At 35.6% G+C, this 19,331-nt stretch overlaps 4 protein-coding genes across 4 annotated transcripts; 2 read left to right on the top strand and 2 right to left on the bottom strand.

Annotated features, from left to right (window-relative positions):
• Positions 1-2,617: 2,617 nt before the first annotated feature.
• On the top strand, positions 2,618-4,011 carry LOC143464483 (COP9 signalosome complex subunit 8-like). Its single transcript, XM_076962266.1, has 3 exons — positions 2,618-3,024; positions 3,307-3,456; positions 3,589-4,011. The coding sequence occupies exons 1-3, from the start codon at positions 2,730-2,732 to the stop codon at positions 3,756-3,758; spliced, it is 615 nt and encodes a 204-aa protein (XP_076818381.1). The 5' UTR covers positions 2,618-2,729; the 3' UTR covers positions 3,759-4,011.
• Positions 3,587-6,623, bottom strand: LOC143464491 (mediator of RNA polymerase II transcription subunit 11-like). Its single transcript, XM_076962279.1, has 3 exons — positions 6,399-6,623; positions 6,105-6,235; positions 3,587-4,950 (listed from the first exon to the last, which is right to left on the bottom strand). The coding sequence occupies exons 1-3, from the start codon at positions 6,481-6,483 to the stop codon at positions 4,798-4,800; spliced, it is 369 nt and encodes a 122-aa protein (XP_076818394.1). The 5' UTR covers positions 6,484-6,623; the 3' UTR covers positions 3,587-4,797.
• A 616-nt stretch (positions 6,624-7,239) lies between these two features.
• Positions 7,240-11,169, top strand: LOC143448156 (retinol dehydrogenase 14-like). Its single transcript, XM_076947805.1, has 8 exons — positions 7,240-7,384; positions 7,547-7,594; positions 7,729-7,916; positions 8,484-8,616; positions 8,776-8,885; positions 9,468-9,636; positions 9,820-10,045; positions 10,236-11,169. The coding sequence occupies exons 2-8, from the start codon at positions 7,585-7,587 to the stop codon at positions 10,369-10,371; spliced, it is 972 nt and encodes a 323-aa protein (XP_076803920.1). The 5' UTR covers positions 7,240-7,384; positions 7,547-7,584; the 3' UTR covers positions 10,372-11,169.
• A 349-nt stretch (positions 11,170-11,518) lies between these two features.
• LOC143448992 (retinol dehydrogenase 12-like) lies at positions 11,519-19,182 on the bottom strand. The gene is made up of 10 exons (XM_076949000.1): positions 18,969-19,182; positions 17,437-17,677; positions 16,898-17,085; positions 16,679-16,811; positions 16,395-16,504; positions 16,016-16,184; positions 15,678-15,903; positions 15,460-15,519; positions 12,451-12,675; positions 11,519-12,287 (listed from the first exon to the last, which is right to left on the bottom strand). Exons 2-10 carry the CDS (start codon positions 17,441-17,443, stop codon positions 11,990-11,992), a joined length of 1,416 nt encoding a protein of 471 aa, XP_076805115.1. The 5' UTR covers positions 17,444-17,677; positions 18,969-19,182; the 3' UTR covers positions 11,519-11,989.
• Positions 19,183-19,331: the final 149 nt, after the last annotated feature.

Genomic DNA, 19,331 nt, shown 5'->3' with positions numbered 1-19,331 from the left:
TTGCTGTAAACTTTGGATAGTTCCTACAATTAATTCATGGTATTGGATTCACATAATTACTTTTGATCTCTTTGATCGAAGTTTTTACAATTTTTCTTGCTTAAAGTTCAAAATAACTCTGTAGGTTGTAAGCTTTTTTTTCTATAACAAGAGTAGTATGCAAAATGTTCACACCTATAGGCCTAAGTAAAACTAACACGCGCCTCGGCACCCTCGGTCCTGTTCAGCGGAACCGATAAACAGTTTCATATTCAGGCAACATAACAGCAACTCAAATAGAATAACGTGTGACGTGACAATCTGAAATTGCACAAAGACAAACTGGTTAACCGGGGCTGAAACGATGAGGAATCATCGCCGAGTTTATCAATCGAAGGATAAAGATTGTGTTACCGATATAAAACCATATACGTGGCTAAGTCTCTAAGTATTCTTTGATAGCTTAAATAACGCAAATATTTTTGCCGAATCTATCGCGATAAAGAAAAAATTTGCGACATATTATTGCCGAAAATTATCTTAATAATGACAAGGCGTTCACCAATTTCTTCAGTTAGTTAGACCTTTTGATATACGAGGTAAATTTGTAAGATAAACTTCTTTTTGAATTAGTTTTCCATTCAGCTTTTGCGTGATGAAGTTTTCAGTCAGTTTTCAAAAGAGTCAAATTTACTTTGTGTGTCATATTTTAGGCAAAATTGCACTCATTTTTTATGGAGTAGGCCTACATATAAGAAACTGAGATTTGCACATTCGCAGATATGTAGATGTGGTGTGGAGATAGATCGATCGGCCAACACGTACAAAAAAGTAAAAGCTGTATTTAAATAGCCGTTGCGATAAAAAAACAAAATTAACAAATTAAGGCAATTTGAAACGGTGAACAGAGTATAAAGCTATGTAATCAATGCAAATAACGTAAAGCATTCGGAAAAGCAAATAAATTAAGCTACAGAGAATTGTCAATAATGTGGCGGTGTTGTGATCAATCCGCCACAAGTCTGACTATGTTGAAACTTTTGCAATTAATTACAATTTTTTTTTGTTTTTTACTGGAACCGGTAAACTTAATTTTTGTCTAGAAAAATTTTGATTTAAAACATGTGCATATGTGATAAATCAATAAATTTTATTAACAAACCTGCTTTAGGCTGTACAGCTTATCATAAATTTATGCCTAAACTTAGAAAACCAAAAGGTTAAGTAATAATGTTACAAGAAGTTCCAGCCTAACGTATTTTATGAAAAAGTGTGTTACATATTATTCAAAACATATTTTTCTGAATGTGTGACGAAATTTAATAGAAATTTTTTTTTTGTTTTTTTCTATGATCTTTGACTCAGATATCTGATACTAACATGGACATCATATGTTTACATAGATAAGATGTTTATTCTGATCACATTGTTAGGTGAAAACCCTTTCACAAAACAAAATTTCAGTTTTCACTCTTTAGAGCAGGCCTGGCCAACCCGCGGCTGGCGAGCCGACTGCGGCTCTTTCGTTCATATTGAACCTCCGAAAGAGAGCACATTTTACCCATTTTAGGCAGATAAATAATACAGAAAAGTAGTCTCTACTGGCAAATGTTCAATTGATATTTGCTAAATAATGACTGATTACATCAGAGTTTGACCCAGAATAAAGATTATATGCAACTGAAACAATATCTGATGCAGTATTATGACGCAATAAGAAAAAACGTCATAAATCATAATGTATATGATGTGGCTCTTTGCGGTTAACACAGTAAGAAGTGAGGCTCTTAGTCTCTGACTGGTTGGCCACCCCTGCTTTAGAAGATCTTTTATTAGTTTTAGCTTTTTAGTTCATCAAGCAGCTTTATTGCATAGTTGCAGATTGGCCGTCTGTGCTTATGCTCAATTTTAAATTGAATCAGTCCGTTAAGTATTGTTAGTTTGTTAATGAAACACGGATTGTAAATGAATGTATGGACTGTGTTTTAGACTACACTAAAAATTCGAGAACGACCGCATGCATTTTAATTATTCGTGGTACTCGCCAGTCCACCATTTGCTTGATGTATTTTATGAAGAGTTGTTGTATCTTATACAGGTGGTTTCTGAATGAATTATGAGCTGCCAACCTGTGTTTTGTAACTTCATGCTACTATAGTCACAACAGACAGTAGAAAAAATACTAACGGACATACGGTAGATCATACAGGCCCAAGATCACAGACTGCAGAGTTTGGCATAGGCGCACTCAATATTGTTTTGCTCAAGCTTAAGTGGCGCACTTGAGGTGCATAATTTTGCATTTAATGCTGTGAATAGAACTTCTGTGCACTCAGTTTTCAATTGGTTTAAAAATTGAATGAGACGAACTGTGTACATTACTACATAAATACATACTTATGTGTGCAGTTTTATTTCGTTCAAGCGTTTTTGCGCAGCCCTGTTTGCCATATTTGTTTGTTTGGCGCACCCAAGATATTGTTGAAAACGACCATACTTTGCAGTTTGGCCAAGAGCCAGGAATCAATGCAAGTCAAACTTGTAAACAGCCATACAACCATTTCAATAATATTGATTGTGTTCTTTAATTTATGCCAAAAAGTAATTTAATACTACCTCATCTTAATGATGCAGGTGTTTTTGTAATTTCACAGGCTGAACCAAAAGGTAGGCTTGGATACCAATACATATTCATTCAAGTATTAGGGTGGTAGGGTGAAATGTAATATAGTGGCCTTGTCACACAACATATGCTAGGTCTCTCTCTAATGATGGATTCAGAGTCAACTGAACTATCCGCAAGCTACTCACACGATGAAGCATTAAAACGACTTGAAGTAATCGAAAATCAGGAACTAGATTCCCCACAAGGCAAGCTAACAGCTGAAGTCTACAGAGAATTTCTGGCACTTTATCTGCTGAACAAGGATGTTATAAATGCCAAGTTTTTATGGCAAAGAATTCCTTTTGACATCAAAAATGGAGATGCAGAGCTACAGGCTGTTTGGACAGTTGGAAAATCTGCTTGGAAACATGATTATGCAGGTTTTTGTATATATAAATATATATACTCTATAACTTATAAATTTGTTGTTTTCAAAAAGAATTTTTACGGGTAGTATGTAAAAATTTGCAAGTCCAATCTTGCCTGTATAGATGTGGAAGTTTCCATTTTACGACATGGACATTTTTAAAGTTAAGTACATTATCTCTATATCTGAAGTCTGGCAAGTGTGGGACATTTTTACATAAAGAAATCAGTTTTGGGAAAGCATTATAGACCCATAGTGAAAAGCTCCTCATATGGTGCGTGTGTTTTCTTTAAAGGTGTTCACGCTGGTGTGAATGCATATGAGTGGAGTGGAACAGTAAAGAGGATCATGCATCAATACAAAGTTGACGTGCAAGAACACTGCCTCAATCTGGTGGCAGGTGGTTACACTTCTATCAAACTACAATATATGGCAAATATTTTAGGTGGGGTACCAAATAGAACAGTGGTGTTTTAAAAATTTATCTAAGGTTTTTATTTTATGCAAAATCGAGGCATGTATATCACTGTGAGCTAATGGTGTAAAACAATTTCATGCTTAAATCGTTTTTGTCAAGGTTTAAGTGATGCTGATACAATAGAAGCTATACAACGACGAGGGTGGTCGTATCTTATGGAAACAAATATGATTAAGCCAGTTAAAAATAAAAAAGAAATCAATTATTCATTTAACAATGAAGAGCATTTAGAAAGATTAACTCAACATATATTATTCTTAGAAACCTGAAGAAAAATTTTTTTATCATAGGAAAATGATTTTGTGCATTTTATTGAATTGTTTGAAACAAGTACTAAGCTTTTTCTTGTTGTTGTTTTGGTTTGGTTGGTTGCTAAATCGTACAAATGGTATTTCTGTTTTATTTACTTTATGATATGAACTGAGATAGACAAAGTGGAACTATCAAAACAAACACTTTTAGTAAAACAATTTTTTTTCTCTGCATTCCGTTTCTCAGTAATAAAATGCTGAAGTACTTCCACCTGAATTGCACATATAATTTCTCAGTTCTAATAATGACCATGACGAAACGCAAAGTTGTAACTGTATTGTCCAAAAGCTTGTACAACTGCTATTATAATATGTTATATTCTAATTTCATCTGCATGCATGCTAAGAAGTTAATTTATACTTGGATCTGGTGAATCAATTAAAAATTTTCCTGTTGTAAAACACATACATATGAACATTCTGGTGCATGAATCTCCGTGCACGTCAGTACACACACAGTCGAGACACTGTTTGTTTGTGATTAGAGGAAAGGTGCTCAAACTGGGGTGATCCCCTGTTGGTGTGAGGGAACAATTTTCGTGGCACATTAGATAGTTTTTGGCAATTTTGTTTTCTCGATTTTTGAAAATTATGATTCAGCTTAAGTCATGATGATCATTGCCAATATTAAGCTGTTTACTTAGTTTGACAACAATGGTTCTGAAACCAAGCAATAAATTTTACATTAGACTACAATCACCAACATTTCTGCACAGTTTTACTGGTTTTATTAAAAAAGTGCATTTTAAAATGCAACGACTATTGAACAGTGAGTCTAAGCTTACTGGACATGGTTTTACATAATTATATACTTAAAGCATTACATGTGTAGAGGTATTTAGATGCTAACAGCTACAACATTTAATCACCGTTTACAGAAAATCACCAGCTTATGATACTAAGGGAATTCTACTTAGAATCGCCTTGTTTTTAGACATAGCAACTTTTTGTTTAAAAACAAATTTTCTGTTCATTTGACAAAATTTGCTTGTTTTCGCTATGTCGCCATTTTAGTTTTGTTCTCCATTTTCCCACATGAATCAACCATTTCATCAATTTGTTTCGACACATGATGAATAGATTCGTTTAAAAGTTGTGCATTTCTTCTGGAAGCATAACTTGATCCTTCATGTTGCTGACTTGTTGCAACCTTAAAACCAACAATGCATCATTGGTGTACGTTACAAACTGGTGTTATGGTACAGTAGCATTCGTCATCGTTTACGCATTTTTGTCGGTCCTGGCAGAATTCCTATATTTTGTGTACATTCCAGTTCGTTTAATTCGTCATAGTCAAATTCGCTCAATTTGTCATCTCTTTATATCTCTGAGAAACATTTTGTTCGGCTAATTTGTCATTCGCAGGTTCGATTCATGCGTTCAAGTGTTATTCACAGCTTTGTTGGTTACTGCAACATGAATTAATTCACGCAGTATCATTAGTTAGATCGACACGCGTGTGTTAGATCCCAAACAAACAAAGGGTCAGTATAGGATTAATAGAAGGATGAAGTGTGAGACGCGTTCTAAATCCTCTGTACTGTATCATTTTCTGTGTACTGCACAATTTGTGTTTTGTGTAAGAGCACTGTATTCAACAATAAACGTCACACACTGCGTTAACAGCAAATAAATGCTCCATGTATACGAGTCCTTATACAGCAGTTTTGATCTATTAGCATAATTCGTCAGTTCGCCTAATTCGTCATTTTTTTCTAATCCCCTTGAGTTAACAAATTAGGCGAATTCTACTGTATCACAACCTGTAACCCCAGACTTAAGAAAGTCTTTGGATGAATGACTAAAGTCAGCAAAGATTCCTCACCGCTTAAGCCCCGATTACTAAACTTGTTTTTGTGCAAGTTCTGGTTGACACACCCATTTTTTATTTGAATTTTTTTTTCATATTGTATTGGAACAGTTCAGTGTTTACCAGGACCATTGAACAGGAGCAAGCGTCGATGACGCTCGAGGGTATTACATTCCGTAGCTCAACTGGGAATCCAACCAGGGTTGCATATATTGTAAAACACTCTTTAAAAATGTTACACAAGTATGTACATTTAAAGAATATTTTACACTGTGCATTCCTGAAACTAGACAATTATTTGAACTTTTAAACAAAAGGATCTGATTTACTCTTACATTCCCACATGAAGGCCTGAATGGGAAGAAGTTATAACGCAGAAGAGAAGTAATGATGTAATACCAGTAATTCCTCAATTCTGGGATATGGGAGTGTAGAAGTATAGGAGACTTAAATAATGGTACAATTAAATGAAACAACAAAAATGTGTTACATACTTGTGATAAGTAACTGATTTGAGTTGCTAATTCCGTTTCAACTTCATCCAATGTCTGCATAAAACCATTTGTGTGTTTGTCCAGTGTTCGTTCAACTGGTTTGTCTTTAGCCAACTCTTGCAGAGTGAAACCTGTATATCATATGCAAACATATAATGATACAACAAGATAGTTACGAGCTAAGTAGTTTGCCAAATCAAAAGTTTATGTCACAGGTTAGTAGTATCCTCAGGAGTCACTAAAAAGTTAAACAAAGACCATGAAGGAATTTCAAAGCGTAGAGTGCTTACTTACCCGCACTCTGTATCGCCATGGTAATTTTTCTCTCAATGTCTTCTAGCTTCTTTAAACGGTTCGATACATTTTCAACATTGGCCATTGAAAACCACTGCAAAGATTTTCTTGTTTTAATTCAGGAACAATGTAATGTGACACAAGTCTCTAAAACTAAGCACACATGCAAGGTAAATGTTGTAGTAGCTTATATAAGAACTATAAATCTGTAAAATATAAACAAAGAAATAAGGCTCTTTTACTTTGATAATCCTATCTAACAATGTTTAATCTGTCATCAATTGTTGTTTTATCACGCTATAATGGTTAGCATTTTATTTTTCATTCTCCCACAGACAATATTGAAAAATAAACAATAGCATGCCATATTGACCCGGGGCCGATATACGCATAGGCCTATACATACGCTTGTTAACAACCGGTTCGTGGAGGTCATTAAAATTTTAAGAACCGGTTGAATCCACTGGATTAGACCCCAATTTTATGTGGACTAAAGTTATACAGGGATAGGCCATAGGCGGTATGGGTCTAAACTATTTTCTGTAGCTGGTTTGTCATTCCAAGAATACCGACTACAATAACTCCATAAATGTGGAATACTAATAAATGTATGCCTACTTGCACGTTGTACGTCAAAATTCTTTTAAAATCTACTCACATTGATCAGCACAGCACTACTCTCAATTATAAACATAAAGAACAATGAAATCATGATTTACACCTGACATTTGTAATTAGGGAATTTCCCTTTTATGAGATCAATTTTTAAACTCGATGATGATGTTAACCGCTTAGCAACATTATTAAATTATCGCCAATATATTAAGACAAATTTGAGTTCAATTAATACGAGTTTGCTGATACAATCCTAAAGTTTTTTCAATGATGCGGACTTTTTTCAAATAATTATTGCACACTTGTCTGTTCAATGCACGATAAACAAGCAATGTCCCTGCGTCACTCCTATATCTGTTTACAGCTGCTGTGTAAGTCACGTTTGCGTATATGTATACGTTTTAGTCGTGCTGTAGGTGTGGTTAGCTATGCATTGATGTGTGTTTTATATCTATGCTGTTTATCGTTGCATGAATCTTGTTTGTTGACACGATTTGCTTTTGATTTTTGACTTGATTTTTCCTGTGTTAAAGTGATAAAACAACCAGTAGCTTAAGCTTAGAAGATAACAATGGCCACAGGTATGTCGTATATAGGTTATGAAAGGCGCATAACTTGAGTTATATGCTATACATACCTATTAATCGATAGAATTTGAGTAATTTTACAGTGGTGCTGAGTTACTGTCACTTTTTGTTAACTTTGTCTATATTAGCAACACCAAAAAGTTCAGCTGTGAAGGGTTGGGTCAAATGTGATGTGAAGCTGGATGGAAAAACAGCCCTGGTCACCGGAGCCAATCAAGGAGTTGGTTATGAAACTTCTCTTGAATTTGTGCGACGTGGAGCCAGGGTTGTAATGGCATGTCGAAATCTTGAAAAAGGAGAAGAAGCAAAAGCCAATGTATGAGTACTGGTCGCTTTTGATGCTACAAACCTCATTCATTTTTTGTTGAAGCCTTTTATTCAGTTTTATTATAAGCTTGGTTAAGCTGAATGTTTTAGCAAAACAATACAAAATAAATTTTATAAAATCAAGCACAAAAATTTAAGTTAATCGATAAATATAAGATAGCTGTTTATTAGAAGTGTTTACCAAGCAGCTTGCAATATCTGAAAAAACTGACCCACTATCGCAAAACAACTTTAAAGCTTAAGTACCTCTGCTGTAATTGCTCACGCATGGACAGCAGGTAAAATTGTGTCGTAAACACAAAACCTTATCCACCACATCTATTACTTAAAATGGAACAAGAAATATGGGAGTAAAAATATACCCTGCCAAAAGTGCACTCCTGTGTTAAACTTTCTCTGTATGGTAAAGGGGAGCAACCTTGGTTCAACTTCTTATAAGTGCAGATTATGTATGGAATGACCTTTGTTATACACCGATTCATTGATAAATTTTTGCATTTATTAGTCTGCAAGACAAACTACACTACTTCAACATGGTTTTTGAATTTCTTTCTAGATCCTTAAAGAAGTTGATGGAGCTGATATTGTGGTTTGCAAGTTAGATTTAGCATCTCTGGAGTCTGTTCGGGAATTTGCACAAAAATTTAATGAAACTGAATCACGCCTGGACATTCTAGTTAACAATGCAGGTACAGCATGTACCGGTAGGCAATACATCACTGTCATGTTAGATGAAGTTGATTTTGAACTTAGTAATCGGTATATATGATGTCAGTTGTAATGTTGAGGTATATACAGGAATCTTTGCTCTACTTTAGGTTAGACCTTTACCACCTTTCATTTTTTAGGTGTAATGGGTTGTCCTCAGTGGAAAACTAAAGAAGGCTTTGAAATGCAGTTTGGCACAAATCATATTGGTCATTTTTTGCTCACTAACTTATTACTTGACCTGATTAAGGTAATTCTAAATAGAACTTTTGCGGTTGTATGTATACAAACTTGTCTATATGCCAGATGATTTGTTTCTCTGTAACTGTGCGTTATACTGGTTCTAAATACATACATATTATTGTATATACCAACTTATATAACATATAAGCCCAAGATTTTTGAAGACAAAAGTTAAGCCGAAAATCAGAGTGGGCTTATTTACGAGATGTTGTAGATTTACTTTATTATACGTAAACATATTGTGACATGTTTTTGGAAATAAAATGATGGCGGAAATGAAAACTTTTTAGTTCTGTGATTCCATATCCAGAGATGAAATTTATTCCAGATGGGAGAATTAATTGAGCAGGAGAAAAATGCAAAGTGTATTGATATGATTTGTTACAATTTCTGAATTTAGGATCATACCGGGTTTGATGTTATTCTAAACAATTCATCGATTTGTGGGTCGAAAGCCCAATCAACTCTCCAGTTGGACAAATTTAAAGTTCAAATGTGGAAAGCTTGTTCAGTTGCCTGCTTTCACAATCTGTGCAAGCTAATTCAATCAGTAATTTTTTATGCATAATGCAATATACTTTCTCTTTAGAAAAGTGCACCAAGTCGAATTGTTATTGTATCCTCGTTTGTCTACAAATATGGTCAAATGGATTTTGACAACCTAATGCATGAGAAGGACTATAGTCCCAATAAATGTTATTATGCCAGCAAACTTGCTAATGTACTCCACTGCAGAGAACTTGCCAAACGATTGGAGGGTATGTTTGTTATTAACTAGTGTTCTATGTAAATGTTTCTTAAATACGTAAGACTTTATGGCATAAAAATTATTCTACTGTGCAATTCATTTTTCCCAGCGGCATTTGATGGTAACAATGGTTGCCGAGAAAGCATGTCAAAAAGATTATTAGATATTCATAAGCTTAACCATGCCTTATCAGGAACTGGCGTGATTTGCAACTGCCTGCACCCTGGTGCTGTGAAGTCAAGCCTGGCTAACCATGCTAAAGATGGTGGTCATCTTCCATTTATCCAAAGAATACTTGTGAAAGTGATTATGCCTATAGCGGAGGCAACTGTCTACATCAGCCCTCAACAAGGGGCTCAGACATCCATTTATTGTTCAGTTGCTCCTGAACTGGAAGGAGTTAGTGGGAAATATTTTAAGTAGGTTAATGTCCTTTTGTCCATTCATCCCAGTGTCTCCAGTTTCTTTTTATTTCTGGTTCATATTCTCATACTTTACTCGAAAGTTGATGTAATACTCTATATATTCGAGATTTTATGTGGATAATTAATAAACAATCTCATTAAAAACAGATGTTTTATTTTTGTTTTCTTTTTGCACTTATTGCAGCAAATGTGAGGAAGAAACTCTTGCTTCACATGCACTGAGTGACTGCGATGCAAAAAAGTTGTGGGAGGTATCTGAAGAGCTTTGCAAAGCACAACCAGTTCCGGAAGAAAATCAGTCAACATCTGCGAAAGAATAATAATTTGAAGAGAACCAGGGAATTTGTTGGGTTTAATGAAGCAGGTATATATTAAAAAGAAAAAGTTGTACGTCCCCGCGCTCTCCTAAGTTTATGGCAGACTAAGCGTTTTGGTCAGTATTAACAATTTTTAGTCTTAATATTGGTATTTTCAATCATTTTAATAGTTACAGGCTTTATTTGGACGATTTTACATTCTTTTGACATGTATATTTAGCATACTGTCATCACTAAAATATTCGATGTGAAACCATTCTTTATTAGAATTACACAACTTTGTGTTTTGTTTATTGTTACATGCAACGTTTCGTAATACGTATAAACTGTTAATTTCAGTTTGGTAATGCTAGTGTAGTTGACTAATTATATTATATGTATCATTATAGCTTACTCTATAGAATCTCTTGTACCCTGCCTATCGCCATCAGTGTCTTAGTAACTTGTCGGTATTTGAAGTTCAATATATGTATCGCTTATTTTTATGTAAACAACTTTCAGCTAATTATTACTATTGTTCTTTACTTATTGGACCAGCACAGAAATGTTTATTTTTTATCTACTTACATATTCTTTTCAAGGATAATTGTTATCTTTACCAGGCCGTTTAAATATGCACTTTCCTGTGTGATTTAATCGAATGCTTCACCTATAATATAATCAGTGCAACAGATAGTGCAATGCATGCCACTCTTGATATTTTTTAAACGTATTTTTGTGCTCTGAGTTTGCCAGTTATTTGCAAAGTTGTTATTCAGCGCTGTTATGCTTCTATTTAAGTAAACAGAAGAAATAGCAGTGTTGTAATGACTCAAGTCATATTTTCCAAAGACTCAACTTGAGTCATATGAAGACAGATATGGCAGCCAAAAATGAGAGATTTTGATAATAAAAAAATGACATTTTCTTCACAAATTTTAACAAAACCTAATCATTTCTTTTTCTGTAAGAAAACTTATCAAAAAAATATTACAAAACAAGCTAAATTTGAGACTGTTTTGATGATTTCCAACAAACGTGTTGCAGCAGTATGTGATGTCAGCAAATTTTCTGAAGTTAGTGACATTGATTTAAGTGTGAAAGTCAAAAGTTAGGTTGGTTCGAGTCAAATAACTATGTTGCTTGAGTCAAAAAAATTGATTTTGTTACAACCTTGGATAATTGTTGAAGATGTTAAACTTTATTAAACTTTTAATGACAGTATATGAAAACATATTTAGAATATTAAGTAACTAGTCTTATTACATAGTGACAGTAACAATAGAATACCTTACACCATCAATAAAATTTTAAAGGTTGGTATATTTTGAAAAAAGTTTATATTGAAATTACGTAGGGTGATAAGATAATACAGAGATCTTCAATTAATAAATTGATAACCAAACTTTGATTTAAAAATCAAAGACAAACTAAATGATATTCATGCAGTTTTCAGGCTCAGAAACTCATTTATGTAATAGAAAATTGGAATGTATAATGATTCCAATAATACCAGCATATGGCGTTAAGGAAAAAAGATCAGATTCAAGCTATAAGCATTTTTTTATTGGTGGGGAAATTTCAGATGCTGAACATGTACTTTGGTGTATCAAATTTAGCTGAAAATTAATGATTTCAGGAGTCATGTGAACTGCTGCTCCACGTTTTCTGCTTCTTTTTGCTCATCTTCTTTTGCGGATGCCGCTTTTGTCGTCGGTTCCTCTTCGGATTTTTTCTCATTGTCTTTTACTTTGTTTTCTCCTACTGTGGAAGTCTGATGACAATCATCAGTTGGTTCATCTGTCTTCTTTGCCTCTTCAGAAGTGTCGTCTTTGCATTGCTGTTTGGCATTTTTAACCAACTCCTCAGTGATCTCCCACAACCTCTTCGCATCTTCTTCGTTGCGAGCTGCTTTTGATGGAGTTTCCTCAGCACATTTGCTGCGGGAAAATATTATTAGCTAGACAGCTACACTTTTGATTGAAAATTGATAAAGAGTTACGTAACTTTACATACTGTTGAACTCAAGATACAGTAGCTTTATTTCTTTACCACGTTTAAAATGTTATTTCAAAATAATTTTTTTCTATGTCGTATACTGACTTGAAATATTTTCCCGTTACGTTTTCCAGCTCGGGTGCAATTGCGCAGTAAATTGAAGTTTGCGCCCCCTGCTTAGTGCCGATGTAGATCGTTGCCTCGGCAATCGGAACAACGACTTTAAAGAGCATCCGTTGAAAAAATGAGAAATGTGTCGCGTCCTTGGTATGGTCAATGAGAGAAGACTGAGAAATGAAGATGAGAGAAATGAAAATTCTAAACCCAAACCTACGTTCACGCTCTTATTAGCTTGTTGCAATGTTTCTGCTATATTGCGTTTTTGCGTCACGCTTGATCGACCGAACGTGCCTTACGTCAACTTAAAAGGTTGTCATTGTTTAAAAAATGATCACTTTGCGGCTGTTAAATGTAAAAGTAACTTGAAAGTCATACATGTAAGTCCATAACTAACCCAAATCTGCCTAAAATAGTTTCAAATCTTGTATAATTAAATAGAATATGGTATCTCATTTATATTCGTAAACTGTGTTGGCTAACTATTTCTTGCGTGTTCTTTCGCCTTATCTAATTGTTTATCTTTAACAACAAGCCGCGTCAGTTCAGTGAAATAATTACCTCCTTCATGTGTAGGTGGTAATAATCTAATAGAGACGGTGATGGGATTCAGGTAGTTTGCGTATATCACTCTTAAGTCTAAAACAAACAAACTGGTTGCTAGCAATTTCAGTTATTTGATGGGCGTTGTTGCTGTTTACAAAGCTTGAGAGAAAAGCTCAGGGCTAAAATTGTTGACCATCGGCTATACAGTCAAACTACCGCACCAATGCTGAAGTAATGTTTAAAATCCCTTTTGGCCGCAGGCAAGCATTGTTTGCCCTCAATGCAGGACTATTCTAACCTAAAATTAAAACAGCCAGTTAAAAGTAACAGTTAAAGCAACAGTTAAAGCAAAAACTGCGTCAGCGCTAATCTCGTCGTCAAGCGGAATTACTTGTTATGTCCACAATATCAATCCATCGTATGTATTAAACATTAAAGCAACTATATATAGTCATCAGTGGTGTATAGCCGCTTTTCGTATTTAGGTTCCCTTGTAAGGAACTTATATAATGAATTGTAGGGTTTAACAAAATTGGACGAAATTCGACTGTCGTATCCCAACATAATGCTTGTTTTACTTAAAACATATTATTATTCTAAATACCACACGCCCCACATTAACATATGTTTTGAGAATCTGTTTCTTAAATAAAATCCAGCGTAGGTTTCCTGTTGTGTGCAGCCTATTTGTAGCATGTTGGATTGGCTTTAGTCATGGCTATGTATATGTACGTTTAGCTTGGGCGTGGCTAAATCGATCGTCCTTCATGCGAGCCTATACGTATCGTTGCAAAATTAAGCCCGAGTTAAGCGCGTAGCAACACATATAAGTGTGCACAGTCAAACACTAACTGGTTCATACACTAACCAAAGTGTTTAACTAAGCATAGCTTTAACTGATTGCCTGCAGCCTGCCCTTCAAAAACACTGTGTGTGCTTAAATAGTAATTCAAAGATTGGCATACTTATGTAAGCGTGTGTCGTATGTCGTGCATACCTATTGATCTGTTTATGTTTTCTGTATATGTGTTTATTTCAAAACTGCAGTGGGCCTAATGCATAGATAAAGAGAAATGCGTGTCTCTCGTAAACCTGGAATAACCTGAAATAACCTTGCGTTTTGCTAGAAATGACGAAAATTTATACTGGTGGCCTGTTGGTCAACACTGGAATTATAGTCTTTCATAAATCATGCCTGTACGATGACAAAGCATTTTTCATAGCTTTTTGCGGGGTTTCTCAACCAGTGGGCTACAAGCAGAGGCCTCACGAGCTATAGCGTAGGGAAGACGAGGCAAAGCAGGACGTGGCAAGCTTCTCAAGTTGTTTAGCCTTTGGCTCTCTCTACCCGAAAGCACTTGTTAGCTACTGATAAGCAGTTCTTGCTGTGCAAAATTAGCGGTGCGGAGGCTACTGCTGGCGCAGTAGTGAAGGAAGATGTGCTTGCAATCAACAATCTTCATTTTTTATTGATGAGCAGGGGGCCACGGATTTTGAGGGTCACTGTAAGGAGGCCACGAACCATAAACGTTTGAGAACCACTGGCTTATTGTGTCTTTCCTAACGTATTCTACACAGAGAACCCATGAGCCTTTTGTGTGAGAACCCAACGTCATGTTTTTTAAATAATCCAGCTTATATCAGATCTGTTTATTTGGCTACAAATTATTTATTGATCACCGAACTAATACATATAAAAAGTGGGTCGATTTAAAGTGCAATACGACCAAAGTTTTGATGCAGCCTATAAATGTAATTCTCATTTCAGTTAATGTAAACAACCAACATCAATGAAAACCTTTGAACTGTACAAAAGGTTACTTTCATTTGCACGGCCCCACGAACTTCATACAAAACGCTAAATAACTTAATACAAAGTTTTTGACATAAAGTTACTGAATATATAGTAGCCTGTAGGTTTAGACTTGCATCACCTTCATGGAAAACGTGTAACAGTTTTTATCCAATTCAAATCAAAAAATCTTTGGCCCATGGCATATTTTAGTATGACCAAATATAAACAGGAGACTTTACTGAGATTGGTTGTGAATTAATCTTTCCCAAATGTTTGTTTGTTCATATTATAAATCATATAAGCGAAAGAAGCGCGAGAACTGACAACTGGTATAGATAAGCTTGTTTAAACGGATATTCCGATGGGCCAAAAACAGCCATTAAGCTGTAATGAGCTAAGCTTCTAATCTCGTCCACTTCAAGTTATTTCAGTAATGCTTACGTCTCTACGTGTGAACTTTGTAGTCAAGTCGTTCACCAAATGTCCATAAAAACTATGATTTTAAAGCCGTTATCAAAATTTGATTGCGTACCATTAAGCTGATCTCGTGGGTTGTAACTTTACCAATGTTTTTGCTAAATATAATTATAGTTTGAACTGCTCGTGAAGTATATTATTATGATTTCTGCCGAATCCACTCCTCAGTCATTTCCCACAATCTTTTTGCAGCTTGCATGTCGCTGGCTTGTCTGCTCAGTCGTTCTTCGGCGCATTTGCTGAAAAAAAGTATTATTGTCATTTGGACTTACATACCTGGGGGCTATCGATTCTGAAATGTATAAAAATTAACAACTTTGCCAAAAGATCATGCATTTAACTGTATTCAACTTTTGTAAGAGATTGCTATCAAATAATAAATAATTTAATTTCATACCTGTAGTATTTTCCAGAAACCTCATGCAACTCAGGGGCAATCGCACAATAAATAGATGTTTGTGCGCCTTCTTTTGGTGATATGTAGACTGTGCGCTCTAAACAGGGCAAAAGACAAGCCCCACAACATCTTAAACAGCAAGAATATCCCTCCCCTCGTTTGGCATGATCAGCGAGGCTTGTCAAAACCAGTCCCGGATGTAGGGAGTAACATGTCACGCCAGTACCTTGCATAAAACATATAACAGTCATTGTTTATAATTACCTATGATAATATCTGTTATTTAGAGTAGACCTTGGCGTAAACTCACGCGTAATTGCATTCTGTACTGTGTATACCTGCTAGTTTTCTGCTGAGTTCGAGGCAATGATATATGTTTGCCAGTTTAGTTTGTGCGTACACATCCATCGGCGAGTAGTTCTTTTCATGCATCATGTCTTTCCAGTTCATTTTACCAGTTTTGTGAGCCATGGACGAAACGATCACTATTCGACTAGGAGCACTTTTCTGCAGAAGTCGGTAGCGTTTATTTTGTTGTGCTAGTTTCTATATTCAAAACATTCTTATACTGTAGATACAGATTATGTTTCAAATTTAAGTGACAGGGACTACGTGTAAGGAAACATTAACAAAGGCGCATTATGAGGGTGTTAAAGAGTGCAGGCAGACGTTTACCATCAAGCACTCTTTTGCGTAGCCTACTGCTTAAATTGGTACCTTGATCAACTCAAGAAGTAGCTCAGTTAGAAGAAAGTGGCCGATGTGATTAGTTCCCATTTGCATTTCAAAGCCATCTTCCGTTTTCCATTGAGGACATCCCATAATACCTACAACATTCGACACAATAAAATCTACAAACATAAAGGCTGTCAGGCAAACAAACCAAAGGACAAATCTAAATCAAGAGGTGATATTTCTAAATACTATTGTATTCATATAAAGCATGAAGTGCATCTAACAAGTCGACAAACTTCCAAGATATTGTACTAACAAATACGTACCGGCATTGTTGACCAGCACATCAAGCCGTGATTCGCTTTCATTAATTCCCCTAGCGAATTCGCGGATTGACGCAAAAGACGCTAAGTCCAGTTTTCTTACAGATACATCGGCATCAGGAAGTTGCTTCAGTATCTGATGATAAGCAAAGTTAACGACGCCACCATCAGTGCATTACGATAAAGTGTAAAAAGTAAACGTTATTCCCATTTGTTCATTACGTTTGATTTCGCTTCTTCCCCGGCGTCAGTTCTACGACAGGCCATGATTACCCTTGCTCCTCTACCGGCAACATCAAGCGCAGTTTCATATCCAACTCCTTGATTTGCTCCGGTGATGACGACAGTCTTCCCGTTCAACTTCACATCGCATCGCACCCAACCCTTTGATGCCGACTTCTGCTGCTTTCCTGTGTAATGGGAAGCATTTTTGAACTTGGATATTCTGAGCTGACGTTTCTTACTATAAATAGCATCATGTCTGACGCTGTATTATGTTTATTACATTCTTTAACATTTTATTACCGAAACTTTATGACATAAAAATATACTATTCCATTTCAACAACTACGAGCATCATCAAATGGACTTGCTCAATATGGTACTGGAAATATTTTTGTGTCCTGTGACACCTAAGTGACTATGCATCCTTACATTGATAATTCTAACTTGTTAGTTGATTACTAGATCAGTTCACCATTACTCTATGCACAATATTTGAATTATATCTTTTTATGAAAACATTTTGACATTGCACTCACCAGGCATGTTAAAGCTTAACTTCAAGAGATACAAGACTTAGTTGAAAAGAGTTCTCTGGTCTATGGTAACGGTCTGTCAATTGCTTCAGTTGACAAAAAATGCTTTGTCACCTGTACAAATAGCGACGACAAACTTACGCAACGGATTATGTATCACAGTGAGCTCAATTACACCACCTTTTCCGTATAGGATAAGAAGAAATGGAAGCATGTTACGTCCAAACTTCAACGAAACGTTGCACTGCAAACAAACATGTTTTACCAACAGCACTCACTTTTTCAAAACTTTATCAACAGTCTTTTGACACGAAGCCTGGTGTTTATCAAGTTTGGGAAATTTTGCAGTAAAAGTTTTTACGTAACTTTTCAACTTTTATGTATTACCATTGCCAAAAGTCACTGAGCACCAGTGACGGAAATACGTTTTAATGGTTGTGACTTGTGACACACATCAAGCCAAGTCGTTAATCAAAGTCAATTCGAGTCATTTTAATTTTGTTTTTTAATCAAATTAAGTCAGTCAGTTAGTTAGTCATGCACATTGCAGAAGTTGAAGCCATAAAAAATACCAAGTCACAACTAAGTCGCTATTATTTCGATTTCTTTTTTTGTGTTATAGTCAACGTTGACAGGCTACTGAACGGTATTGCAAATACTCGTGACTTATAATTTTACAGTTGTACATGTATAATTGTACAATGTACATAGTATGACATTGCATGTACTTTTCCAATGAATGACATTTTTACACAATCAATAATACGTTGTAGTGCAATGTTAAAAAGTATTTAAAAGCTAAGAAACCAGTTCCATAGCAATTTGGATAATTTGGTGACTCGAGTCAAGTCAACCAAACTTCAACTGAAGTTGAGACAGGTCTTTCAAGCAAAGAAACACAAGTCAAGTCTTTATAAAACCTAGCCTGGTTCAGACTAGAGCTAAGTGAGTGATTCGAGTTTTTTAATCATTGCTGGTTATGTGACGGTTTGGCCGTTTCCATAAACAGGAATGATGCTTGATGTAGGTTTGCACAGCACGGCCAACAAAAGAATAGGTGAAATAGAACTAACGACGAACAGTATAGTGAACACACGACCTTCGAAGTTAAATTGAGGAGTGGCAAGGCGTGTGTTTATATTGGCAAGGTAAATATTTACAAAATTATGATTGAGCGATAGAAATTGCGGCGAGAGTTCAAAGTTCAAACGAAGAATGTTCAAGTGGCACGTGCAGCCTCTAACATCCCAAACCAATTGATTTTCAACAAAAATTTGCAACAAACTGCAAATCCTACTTCACAGATTTTAATAAAAACCTAAGATAGGGACATTTCAAGGAAACTATTTGTCTGTTCTGGACTGGTCCACAAGTAACGGCTTTAATATAACAAACACCAGTGTTGTGTATGGATAGTTCCTCCCCTTACAGTGTTAAGTTTGCTAAAGGGCCTGTAGGCCTATCCGAAGCCCTATCTAAAACAATGCAAAGTACCATATTTCAATTTGAATTTGCTTCTAAACAAGCCCGGTCACCTGGCTGAGTTTTTGTATCCGCCGAGATGTAGGACAAAAGGTCTTAACGCAGTATTTTGAGCAAATTCTCGTATCTGGAATTCTCACACCAAATGCTTCAACTTTTTTCCTTGTATTTTTCCAAAAAATCCGCCAAAAAGCCTTAACTTTGAACCAACACAAAACGTCAACTTTAGCCTGAATCTACACTCCGCACCCGCCATGACAACAGCAAACATTCACAATTTGAGGTCGCGTGCGCACTGGACCGGAACCATTGATACTTTTTCTATAGTGACGTCTTGCATAAGACCTTCGCCACAATCGCCGGGTTGCCGTTTTAAAACTACTGAAAATCGTACTACAGGCCCTAAAGTGAAAGAA

This window comes from Clavelina lepadiformis, chromosome 1 (genome assembly GCF_947623445.1).
Source record: "Clavelina lepadiformis chromosome 1, kaClaLepa1.1, whole genome shotgun sequence".
Taxonomy (NCBI): Eukaryota; Metazoa; Chordata; class Ascidiacea; order Aplousobranchia; family Clavelinidae; genus Clavelina; species Clavelina lepadiformis.
This window is presented reverse-complemented; position numbering and strand designations above follow the sequence as displayed.